General features: G+C 47.4%; 1 protein-coding gene across 2 annotated transcripts in view; it reads left to right on the top strand.

Annotated features, from left to right (window-relative positions):
• Positions 1–13,258, top strand: part of LOC147624696 (uncharacterized) — a 55,470-nt gene that overhangs the window by 21,027 nt on the left and 21,185 nt on the right. Inside the window, exon 6 of one of the 2 annotated variants that reach the window (XM_086819730.1) lies at positions 4,149–4,202. The exons of the other annotated variant lie outside the window; for it this stretch is intronic. Coding sequence (XP_086675856.1) covers positions 4,149–4,202 — 54 coding nt within the window. The remainder of the gene's footprint in view (positions 1–4,148; positions 4,203–13,258) is intronic. 2 annotated transcript variants of the gene reach the window in all.

Raw genomic sequence — 13,258 nt, 5'->3', positions numbered from 1 at the left:
TATATTGCCAAAACATGCTATATACACAATGATCTTGTTGATTTACAGCTTCATGATGCATACCAAAGATCCTTGCAACCCTCTACTTGCAATCGAACAAAAGAGAAGCTCCTGTTGATCCACCACTGTGTCCTTGCTGCCTTGTAGACTCTGACAAATGGATCCTCTTGATCTTTGAATGATGATCCTAATGAATGCCTAATGATCCTATTTATAGGAAAAAGGAATGAATTCGTAATCAAGTCGGTTTTGCCTATTTTTCCCACAAAACATTGTCCAAACAGTCATATTTTGTGTCCAAACTATGCCCAAAAGGTGTCCCAACCATTGGGCTATGTTTTGGGCACTTTCGGGAGCTTGTAGGGCTACAAAATCTGCTCTAAATCTGTCCCTAAATCTACCCATATATTTGCTAATGAGAATATACATGTCTATGAGCATTGGGATGAACGGATGCACATGACATCCCCTTTTGCTAAGCTTGGAGCACTGGGGTAATCCATACACCTTTGCTCCGTTTTCCTTCTGGTCCAATTGAAGATTGCACTTCATATCCATCGGCTCAATCCCCAAGCTCTCTAACTTGGTCTTCAAGTTCTCTGGCTTGGTCTTTAGATCTTCTGAAAACTCCTTTGAAACTGTCGAGATGACCTCATCCTCCTCCAAATAGGATTTGGAGAGATGCACCTCCTTGTTAACTATCGGGTTGACCTCATCCTCCTCCAAATAGGATTTGGAAAGATACACTTGCTCGATCTGTGGTTCTGGTTCTGGTTTGGCTTCTGGCTCTAGCTTTGGCTTTGGCTTTGGTTCTGGTTCTTGCATGTGCATCCCGGGTAATGGCACCTCCTCGGAAACACCTCTTTCTGTGATCACGTCTCTCGAGAACTCGTCTTAAAAGCTCTCTTTTCGTTGGGTAAACGCTCTCGGTCATGGGCTGCTTCACAATCCTGGGTGATTCCTTCTTGGCCTTTGTTGATGCTGCCATGAATTGTGCCCATGTCTCCTTGAGCTGTGTCCATCTTTGCTCGTATAGAAGTGGGCCTTGACGCGCCTCTTCTTGAAGCTCCTCTATGAGTTGTTGCCTAAACCTGGCTCCAACGATGATTTGTTCATACTGAGCATGGCGTTCTTGTTCCCTTTTGTATCGTTCATCTTCCCGTCCCCGATGACTCTGCAAAGCCTTGAGAAAGTCATCGTCCATTGCCTCTGAATCCATGATATTATTTTGCTGTTTGAAAACTAGACTTTCTAGCACTATACTATGCTGAAAATGAGTAAAAAGCTGATGCAAAAAAACAGATTTAACGCAAAAACGCAAACCCTAATCTTGCTCGTAAACCCTAAAACACAAACCCTAATTTCAAAAACCCTAATTCAGCATGCACCAAACATAAGCTAAGGACTGTCCTAGGATGACCTAAGCTCTGATACCAATGTAATATGCGTTGCAGAAGCGTGTTCATGATTAACGCTAAGCAAAGAAGATAACGCTAATCCTATGTTTAGCAAAGACACAAAAGAGAGGGAGAGAGAGAGAGAGACCTAATCTACTGTATATTGCCAAAACATGCTATATATACAATAATCTTGCTGATTTACAGCTTCATGATGCATACCAAAGATCCTTGCAACCCTCTACTTGCAATCGAACAAAAGAGAAGCTCCTGTTGATCCACCACTGTGTCCTTGCTGCCTTGTAGACTCTGACAAATGGATCCTCTTGATCTTTGAATGATGATCCTAATGAATGCCTAATGATCCTATTTATAGGAAAAAGGAATGAATTTGTAATCAAGTCGGTTTTGCCTATTTTTCCCACAAAACATTGTCCAAACAGTCATATTTTGTGTCCAAACTATGCCCAAAAGGTGTCCCAACCATTGGGCTATGTTTTGGGCACTTTCGGGAGCTTGTAGGGCTACAAAATCTGCTCTAAATCTGTCCCTAAATCTACCCATATATTTGCTAATGAGAATATACATGTCTATGAGCATTGGGATGAACGGATGCACATGACAGTTGCTTCCTTCTCAGCCATACCTAATTTTGTACTCATGTGTGCAACTGAATAGGTGAATGTATTGGAGGCATGCCTGTTACCATCTCAAGTATTTGACTTTCTACCACCTCCAAAGATCTAATTGAAGAGACTGGTAAAGGCAAGGGGAGTTTGCTACTGAAGTGAAGCTTTTCAAGAAACCCATTATGTGGAATGCTTGCAACTTTGGCAGGTGCACTCACTTCACTTGGATGGCATATGAACATATCTGGACCATTATGATGTGCATTTTGCATGCTTGTGAGCCCTAGTCAAGGGATGAGTTGCTAGTTGCCATCAGGCTAGACTAGGGTGAGTTGATGCAGTCAGCCGTGTGAAGTGCTACACAGTTCTGTAACCCACTTGATGTTGAAGTGTTGTACAGATGTCCAGGATGCATGAGGCCAAGTGCCAGGTGTTAGACATCAAGGTAGATGAGTCATGCAGAAAAAAACTTGCAAGGTAAGGGGTGGGAGCACTGTGGGCAGCCAAGAAATGTAGGAACATCATTGTGGATCAGGCTTGGCAAAGGGCTGACAGTTTGTATGCATTCAAAATGGACTGTTTTTGGTCTGGGCAGCCTTATTTGGGCTGCCCACGTGTATGTTTCTACATGCGTGTAAAGCTAACTTTTGATTTAAGGTTAATTAGGCTGACTTTTGCCAGCCGACCAGCCCACGACTTGGATGGAGCTGGCCGACCAGTCCACGATTTCCTTGACCATTGATTTTCTTGACCATCCATTTCAGCCTATTTAAGGTCCCTGCATATTGAGAAAAATCATCCAGAGAAATCTGGTTTTTGTCTTCAGCTATTGAGCATAGGCATCGGCATTCTGCATCAGGCCTGCAATAGAAATCCAGGAATCCAACGGTCAAAAGTCAGCCTGATCCAGTACAATTCCTGCTTGGATTAGCTTCGATTCAGCCTGGATTCACATACTATCACTCAGCCTAGCAAGGAGGGGCCAAGGATCAAATTTGCATTATATTCATCTCTACTTTATAATGAAGTAAAAACACCCCTAGGTGGAAGCTCCCCACTGAGTTATCAAAAAGAGAAAGCTTCACAAGAGGAATCTTGCTGGGCCTCCAACCTTTGGGAACCTATCATCACCTACACTAGTGGGATGCCAGTTACCCCACCAAGGATGGACCCCAAATGATGCAGATATTTATGCAGATGAAGAAGTCCATAGGATCCACAAAACAAGTGGAACATTAGCATCAGTGCACGCTTCAGATCCAGCGCATGATATTGGAATTTGAGGCTGACCGGGATTGGCAGTGATTTGTAGCCAAGGAGGCTGGTCGTGTCAACGAGTACTGCCACAGAGCTAACGAGGAGTGTAGATGGGGAGCCAGTTACACCACCCTGAGGATGGACCGCTAGAATGGACCATGATGGCGAGAAGGCCGGCCTCCATGACTGGTGCTTCTTGAAAAGTTTTCAAAAGCTTCTTAGATGCAATTGTTAGAGACTTCAAGTATTTATACTTAGAGCTCAACATGAGGGCAAGCTTGTAAATTGCAGGCTTCTCGTTTTCATAGATTCTATGCTTGTAGCGCAGGTGACCTTTTTCTCCTTATTGTGCTTTGGAGCGATTGATGGTGTTGTCACTCCCTGCCTCTTCGTATAATTTGGCCTAATACCATAATTTTGTGGTTTGGGATAGGATGTGTCACATTTAGGTCTTGTGCTGCTGCTGTTCAAACTGGGTGCTGTGGACTGGTTACCCCAGCTCTCCCCCTCTGGTTCTTGTTATATTGTATATGTTTTCTTTGAAGCATGTGGTGATGTGACAGTGTATATGCTTCACTTCTTGTAAAGGTATCCTCTGCCTACTTTCTAAAGGTGTATGATGGGCACATCATGTATGTAATGCTTTGCTAAGGCATCAGGGAAACTTTAATATAAATTTTCTTTAAAAAAAATATTTTTCCATGTGGTTTTTCTTTTCTTCATCTTTTATTGGAATTCATTGGCACTGTTTCAACACCATATTCATATAGAAAATTTCAGTTAAAGAAGTCTTTGCTGTGTTTAAAAATGAGTGTTCTCACTTGCCCTACCAATTTCCAACTAACAAGGAACGTGGTTTGTGCAGGAACTGGGAAAGCAGCTACGCCATTACATTGATGTGAACTATTCCCTTGTTGAGGTTTTGACGTTTGTCAACTTTATAAAACACATTTGAATGAACCTTTTATAATTCATACAAATGATCCCAATGCAAAATATGGACAAAGAAAAGCTTCCACAGTAGCAGTCTTGCAATTAAGTCAGTAGTCCATTCAGCCAATGAGGTGATAGCCCAAGTGGTGAAGGTGTTTGCCTAGGACGAGGTCCTGGGTTCAAAATTCCGCAAGGTGCTTCCTTGGTGGCGCAGTGAAAACCATAACTACGGAAGGATCTTGGGCCTGAGGCTAGTAGAAAAAAGAAGAAGAAGAAGTCATACTGCACAAGACTCATCTAGATTTTGAGAATCTGTACCAACTCTCAGCAATCTCTTGATGGTCATTAGGATTAGAGTTTGGCAGCAAGAGTGTAGCCTGTCAGATCGACCAGTTGACAAGTGCAAGCTGTGCAGGTGTCATGGCAAGTGACAAGTGGCACTCCAAGGTGGTGATCCATTGATGGAAGTACCTACCTACTTCTTTGTCGGCTATGTGCGCTCCATGGCATTTACTAGGTCCATCTCTTACCTTGAAGGACTGCCACTTGCACACCATCAGCTACAAGCAGGTCACCATGCCCTCTCCAATCTGCCCCCGCCATCGAAGCTTTTTTCTCTCTGCACCATCTGCCCATATCCCTTTACACATCTTCTCCATGACACCATTCGCACCAAGTCCAGATGCTTCCAGGCACGGTACTGAAATCCCAACAGTTCTAAGTTTTGCTTGCCCAGCGCAGGCTTCCTCACCTGCCTTCTCCGGCACTTCCTCAACACTCCCCATGCATCTAATGACGGTCCCTCCATGCCGCATCGACACTGTCTATGGGTACTCCGGAACCCCTATCCTCCTCGATCCCGTCCTCCATCCACCACAGCTTGCGGAACATCACCCCCCGCATGCCCTGCCTTCTGTTGCGGGGACTCCTCCAGTCACCTTTGGTGTATTCTCCGCTTCCTACACCACCTCCACTGCCTTTCCTTGGCTTTTTGGCCCGCCGCCGATGTTGCCCTCCAACCTTTCCGCCGGCTCTACCTCTACATCCTTCATTCCACCCCCACCACAATCCACCACAATCCACCACATCTTCCACCCCTCCCCCACGCAACCCTACCACCACACTACCTACCCTCACCTTTGAGCCTCTGTCATTTCCTCCCTCTGCCACCTTGTTATGTACCTGGACACTAATCTAAAGATTAGGGAACTAATCGAGTGGAGTTAAGGGGCCATGGGATTAGGGATTAGCAAGTTGATACTTGGCTAGGGTTCGTCGATTGAGAAAACAAGCTTAATAGCCTTTTATAGCAAGTTAGCTATTTATGGTGTACTTATCACTATTTAAGTGAGAGCTTGGGCTATTAAGAGACATAGTTGTGCGGATACACCACTAACGGTCTCGCTTGGACCAGAAGAGCAGACATGCTCATGCCATACACATGCCAAGTACGCAGGTGGGCGTGCCGAAGGCCTACAGTGAGGCTTCGGTGGTATGGGATGCCGGAGTTAGACAGATGCCTATGGGATTGTGCAGGAAGCCCTAGCCTTGGTTCGGTCGCAGTTGGGAGGTGAGCGAGCCTATTACCTCATGATTTGGTTAAGGATTAACCTTGGTTTTCCGCTGTGTTTAGATTCAGGTAAGGACTTTACATTTGGTAGTGGATTGACGAAGATGGCACGATCTTTACCTACAAAAGTGACAGTGAAGGAAACCGAATTGGGGCAACAGTTTGTTGAGCAGTTTTTCAGGTTGTATGGACTTCCTTTTGATATAGTCAATGATAGGGTTTGGAAGTTTTCTGGACATTTCTAGCAGCTAGTTTTCCAGAGATTGGAGACTACCCTGAGTATGAGTTCCTCTGATCATCCTCAGTCTAATGGGAAAACAGAGAGGGTGAATTAGGTTTCGGAGGATATGCTTCGTGCATATGTCTCCAAGAGTCCATCAGATTGGTAGTCCATTTATGCTGATGTATGGATACCAACGTAAATCTCTAGTAATAATAGTTGGACTTAAGGATATTCAGATTGATGCGGCTAGAGATTTCTTAGCAGATATGTAGGAAATGCTAGTCACTGCACGAGAGGCTATCAGAAGTGAACAAGCTCACGCACGGTTTTATGATGATAGGCAGCATTCACTGAGGGAGTTCACTAAGAGAATGTTGAGCTAGCATGTTACCTCATGATTTGGTTAAGGATTAACCTGGGTTTTCAACTGTGTTTAGGGAGATTCAGGGAAGGACTTTATAGTAGCATGTTACCTTATAATTTGGTCAAGGACTAACTTTGGTTTTCAGCTATGTTTAGGGAGATTCAGGGAAGGACTTTACACACCCCGCTTACAAGTTATGACATCAGCGCACTATGGCCTCTCAACTCTCTGCTACAAGTCCTCATCTTGTTCATCCCCTCTCTCCCACTCTCTCCATTCAACCCGCCTCCCCTCCTTTTTCTCTAGGATCATTCCTGTCTTGTGGTCGTCGTCGGAGTGCATCTCCGTTCACACCAATTCCAGTCCCGACCCAGTATGGGACATCCTTCCCTTCACTCAGCTTCCTATACTCTGCATCTTCCTAGGCTAGCTTGTGCTCGACACTTGGTTCGGGCATTGGATGAGATATCTCTAGATAGCAGGATGCACTCAGAGTACCTCTACTTGTTGCTCTCCCAGGAATGGTGACGCTTGCTCGAGCTCATGATCAGGTCGTGTCCACTGTCGAGCAATATCATGCCAGCATCCTCATTGTTCTCGAACTGAAAATCATCCAGGCAAGATCTTCCAGATATGCCACACCCTGATACTAGCAATAGTCTCCAAGGTGGTGTCAATACTCAGCGAAGGTGGTGTATGTTGTAATTGGGGATATCCTGAAGCAAGCATCTCTGAGCTTTGCCCGTATGGACAAGTAAAACACGATCTTCTCCCTTGCCCTCAAATAGAAGCTATGTGCCAGACTGAGTCAATCATGCAATAAAACCCCAAGTAATATAAATAGGATCCCTCAATTTTCCCAAGAGCTGGACTATAGATAGGATCACTCCCATAAGCAATGATTGTCTTGGATGGAGCTGGCATCTAGGACAAGAGGGGTCGACGCCAAAAATAGATCTCCACTAGTTGGTGGGCAACCCGCCGTGTGAAAACAGCCAAAAGAAGGATACCTGGCTCCTCTTGTACAAGTGTCAGAGTTTGCTAGAAGCTCCTTTGAATGGGGGGTGTAATGTCATACGCCTCTCCCAAAATGAGGCCTAAGAGTGGGAACTCTTTGGGTCTGTCCAAGCATGAGCAACCTGGCGTCACACATAGTGTAGCTGAAGAAAAGGTATGCTCATAGTCACAGGGGACGTTGATAGCACGGAAGCGGTAGAGCTGTCTACGCCTTTATAGAGCACCACACTTCCACACACATATGCAAACACACCAGAACACCAGACCAAAGAGCATGAACAAAACTCATATTTCAGAAAAGACCTTGACCTTTACAGAGGTGGATATCCCAAAATATCCCAGACACCAGCTTCACCAAGCACCCGCTCGCAATCAGCCCTCTCCAGCTCCTGGTCGCTCCAAATCCCTTCGCTCTTTGCTTCTCTGCAGCCGTCCTCTTCGTTCTCTGCTCTGCTCCTCGGCTGAAGGTCCCTCTGCTACACCACCAGCTCACTGCCAGTCCTCAAGGCAAAACCCAGTCACACTTCTGACTTTGTCACAAACCCAACAACCAAAAACCTCTGCTGTATCACCAGCCCAACAAAACCAGCACTAAGCTCTACTCCCTCCTTCACATGAACACCTATATCCACACTTGCCAGCCCGACGCCAACCTTGAAGCCCCTTTGTGCATCTACTTCAAACACCAGAGCTGCCTTCACGTTATCATAAGGCGGCCACTCCTCATTCGCTGCAGATACCCCAGTGGCCTTTGCACACCAGCGGCCCTCTCTTCCCGTCTGCTCTCAGCAGAATCCACACACTCAGCTGCACCTTCCTGCGCCTAGCTCCACACGTCAGTCCTCTTCAGCCAACCTCAGCTACGCCTAGCTGCACTTCGCCTGCAGCCTCCACACGGCAAACTCCCTTCGCGTCTCTGGGCTCCTGTGGCTACAGCTAGCCACCACACACACGACACCCGCCGGGCTCTCCCGACCTTGCTCTCCTCTTCCCCGCTGCTCTTCTCTTAGCTTCTCTGTGCTTGTGGCTGCAGCCAGCGAACTCCAGAGAGTTCCCCACCTCTCTACACGATTCACCTCTTTTGGCTGCAGCTAGCCAAAAGCACACGCGGCCGCCTCTTCCCGTCTCCTCTCAGCTGAATCACCTGTGGCTGCTCCAGCCTCCATACACAAAGCACCAGCCTCCAGAAAAAACACACTCACAGCGGTGGCCTCCTGCCCCCCGTCTCTGCAATCCTTTGTAGCCCCCCTGCGCTCCTGGTTGTCTCCCTCCTCTGCGCTTCTCTGCAGCGCCTCACACCAGGCAGCTATGAGGCCCCCTCTCACCATTACTCCACACCCGCGGCTGCACACCGCTCCTCGAAGAACTTCGGAGAGTCCCCTTCGCCAGCCTTCTGGAGAATCCTCGCTGGCGGCATAATTGGCTGCTACGTGGCCATTCTTTTGTAGGCCATGTTTGTATTATATTATATATATATTATATTTTTAGAGTTTCAATAATGGCCACTATTTTTCCTTTCATACCAAATGCCAAGACATCTTTGGCTCCTTCATTACCTTTTTTCTGCCCATGCCCTCATACCTCAAATAACAACCTTCCAATGCCTATTGTATTATTGACGCGCCCTCACATATTCAGACATCCGAGCAACTGACACTACCTTCAGCAACTATGTTCCGAACGAGCCTGTGCTTCCAGAATCCCAACATTGTCCCTGCACATACACTTCTATCAAAACCAAAAGCCTGACTGCCGCATCCTCGATGCCCACACTCAGTCAATGGGTGCCCCCATGACTTCATCACAACACAAACAGCACTCATGTACACATGTACAAGTTGAGTTGAGGTTCTCCAAAAACTTCACACATATTTAGCAACCCCCTTTTTTTTCTGCTGAGACATTTATGTCCAGCAGCTCCACTAACAGAAACCATTTATCCTCCTGGATCAAACAAAAACCTCGGTGCATCTACCTTCCAATTCCTCAAGCATTCTCCTCCATCAAACAGCCATTGATACACCCTATCATAGCCTTCCATTTTCAGCAACCCCCTGGGCTCTTTATACATGGCATCCTCACCATATTCCACTACACTTCCTCCTCCAGACCAGCTTACATAACCTTGCGATAGAGACAACCACTCCTCACCTCTACTCTCCTCTGACATATCTGACTCCCACTCATAGTCATGTACCGAAATAACAGACATCTCATCGTCAACTTCCATCTCACGGTCACCCAATTTCCAACCCACATCACTGGCTTCCAACCCTTCCTCTGGACTAACTGCCAGACTTGAACTATAACCAAACCGCTCATCCATATGCTGAGCATCCACATGCGGTGTGTCCATCATACACTCACTTCCCTTCAGCCCATCAACATCACACACAGCAACCTCATGCACTGTAGACTCATCGTTGTCGCTTTCTTGCAGTTTCTCCAGCTTCAAGACCATTGGCGATCCTGCAAGATTCTCCACATCTTGCACAGGCATCCCTACCAAGTCTAAGCTCCCCAAACTGCCAGGCAAAGCATCCTGGCCCCCCTGACCAACAACAATAGCCTCACATGCATACTCACCACTCACAACCACCAACTCATTCTCTTGGGCATGACAAGGAACACACACCTTATGTTCAGCAACCGCACCTGCGAAATCTATCACACCATCATCCAAAGGAGCATCCAGCTCACCATCAGTCACACCATCACTCCTTTCCTGCTGCACAACTGGCATGCAAGCACTCTTCTCCAAGGAAGCCAACTCCAATAGATTATCTAGTGCACTATCAAGTACACAGTCCAATTCACCATCCACACTCTCACCACAGGCGGCAATATCCAACTCATCACCTGGATCATCCACTAACACTTCATCCACAGCATCTTCATTAGTAACACCTTGATCATCACTCTCTACCTTGACTGGCTGAAGTACTGGCACCTGCTCACAATCCACAGCATCATCAATACTCCCATCCTCCTCCTCCTCACCTCCTGAAAGCTCTTCAGGGCTGATTCCAGAAACCTCACCCTTCTCCATTCCCAGCAGGCTAATCTGTCCCATATCCTGCTCTGCAAATGTGACCTTATGGGCTTCACAAACATTGGGCTGAATTGCATCCTTCACTTGCATATTAGGGCCCATCACCTTATCACTCATTCCCAAAGACAATTGATATATTCCACCATTAGCTTTGGCTGGTCTCTCACATTGTGGACTCATATGACCCCACTCACCACAATTCCGGCATTGCACATCACACAGATATCCTCTCCCTCTTCCAATATCTGCTGAATTTTTTCCAGAACCAGATGATGCATCAGTCTTTCTTCCCATATCACCTATGCCTCGTCCTCTTCCTGTGGACTCTATCCAGTTCACGCTTAAAGACTTCATGAGCTCCACTGCTTCATGAACCTCCCTCTTCAATGAGTCCTCCTGTTTAGGAACAACAGCAGCTCTTCTTCCAGGATGCATACTCTCAATCCCTGGCATCTTCACAAACCTCTTCGGCTCTTCCCGCATTCCCATCTGCCTCAGACGCTTCACCTTCCACTCCTTCTCACGAGCAACTCTGACAGCCTCCTCAAAGCTATCCAGGTTCTTCAACTCCACCTTCAGACGGATCGTTGGCTCCAGACCGGCCACAAACCGCTCCCTCTTAATCATCTGCGGGGGTACTTCAGGAATCAGAGCCTCACACCATAGACTCCACAGTCTACCAAACTCTATCAGATACTGATCCACATCCTGACCATCCTTCTGCTGAATGTTACACAACTCCTTCCATACTTCATTCGGACTCTTCACACGAACATACTGTGCCAAAAATGCAGCTCTAACTGCACGGTACTCAGGATCCTGTCGATGAACATTCCTGTGTGCAGTCACAAACATCTGCAGCCATACTTTTGCATCACCCTGCAAGCAATAAGCCAAAATCCGAGAAAGGATCTCCGGGGTTGCCCTGTCTTTCATCAAGGCTGTAAATTCCATCTTCTCCAGAAACCTGACTGCACTTTCCTGTGGCAATCCCCAATACTCTGGAAAATCTTGAGCCATCTTTCTAAATCTTTTTCCACACAGCCCCTATCTTCTTTCACAAACCAGAGGAAATCTGCTCCTCTGTGGAGGCACCAAAAAGTGATGGCACGGAAGCGGTAGAGCTGTCTACGCCTTTATAGAGCACCACACTTCCACACACGCATGCAAACACACCAGAACACCAGACCAAAGAGCATGAACAAAACTCATATTTCAGAAAAGACCTTGACCTTTACAGAGGTGGATATCCCAAAATATCCCAGACACCAGCTTCACCAAGCACCCGCTCGCAATCAGCCCTCTCCAGCTCCTGGTCGCTCCAAATCCCTTCGCTCTTTGCTTCTCTGCAGCCGTCCTCTTCGTTCTCTGCTCTGCTCCTCGGCTGAAGGTCCCTCTGCTACACCACCAACTCACTGCCAGTCCTCAAGGCAAAACCCAGTCACACTTCTGACTTTGTCACAAACCCAACAACCAAAAACCTCTGCTGTATCACCAGCCCAACAAAACCAGCACTAAGCTCTACTCCCTCCTTCACATGAACACCTATATCCACACTTGCCAGCCCGACGCCAACCTTGAAGCCCCTTTGTGCATCTACTTCAAACACCAGAGCTGCCTTCACGTTATCATAAGGCGGCCACTCCTCATTCGCTGCAGATACCCCAGTGGCCTTTGCACACCAGCGGCCCTCTCTTCCCGTCTGCTCTCAGCAGAATCCACACACTCAGCTGCACCTTCCTGCGCCTAGCTCCACACGTCAGTCCTCTTCAGCCAACCTCAGCTACGCCTAGCTGCACTTCGCCTGCAGCCTCCACACGGCAAACTCCCTTCGCGTCTCTGGGCTCCTGTGGCTACAGCTAGCCACCACACACACGACACCCGCCGGGCTCTCCCGACCTTGCTCTCCTCTTCCCCGCTGCTCTTCTCTTAGCTTCTCTGTGCTTGTGGCTGCAGCCAGCGAACTCCAGAGAGTTCCCCACCTCTCTACACGATTCACCTCTTTTGGCTGCAGCTAGCCAAAAGCACACGCGGCCGCCTCTTCCCGTCTCCTCTCAGCTGAATCACCTGTGGCTGCTCCAGCCTCCATACACAAAGCACCAGCCTCCAGAAAAAACACACTCACAGCGGTGGCCTCCTGCCCCCCGTCTCTGCAATCCTTTGTAGCCCCCCTGCGCTCCTGGTTGTCTCCCTCCTCTGCGCTTCTCTGCAGCGCCTCACACCAGGCAGCTATGAGGCCCCCTCTCACCATTACTCCACACCCGCGGCTGCACACCGCTCCTCGAAGAACTTCGGAGAGTCCCCTTCGCCAGCCTTCTGGAGAATCCTCGCTGGCGGCATAATTGGCTGCTACGTGGCCATTCTTTTGTAGGCCATGTTTGTATTATATTATATATATATTATATTTTTAGAGTTTCAATAATGGCCACTATTTTTCCTTTCATACCAAATGCCAAGACATCTTTGGCCCCTTCATTACCTTTTTTCTGCCCATGCCCTCATACCTCAAATAACAACCTTCCAATGCCTATTGTATTATTGACGCGCCCTCACATATTCAGACATCCGAGCAACTGACACTACCTTCAGCAACTATGTTCCGAACGAGCCTGTGCTTCCAGAATCCCAACATTGTCCCTGCACATACACTTCTATCAAAACCAAAAGCCTGACTGCCGCATCCTCGATGCCCACACTTAGTCAATGGGTGCCCCCATGACTTCATCACAACACAAACAGCACTCATGTACACATGTACAAGTTGAGTTGAGGTTCTCCAAAAACTTCACACAACGTAGGGGACGGGAGGATGGGAC

This window comes from Cibotium barometz, chromosome 25 (genome assembly GCF_041138505.1).
Source record: "Cibotium barometz isolate CiBa-2024 chromosome 25, ASM4113850v1, whole genome shotgun sequence".
Taxonomy (NCBI): domain Eukaryota; kingdom Viridiplantae; phylum Streptophyta; class Polypodiopsida; order Cyatheales; family Cibotiaceae; genus Cibotium; species Cibotium barometz.
This window is presented reverse-complemented; position numbering and strand designations above follow the sequence as displayed.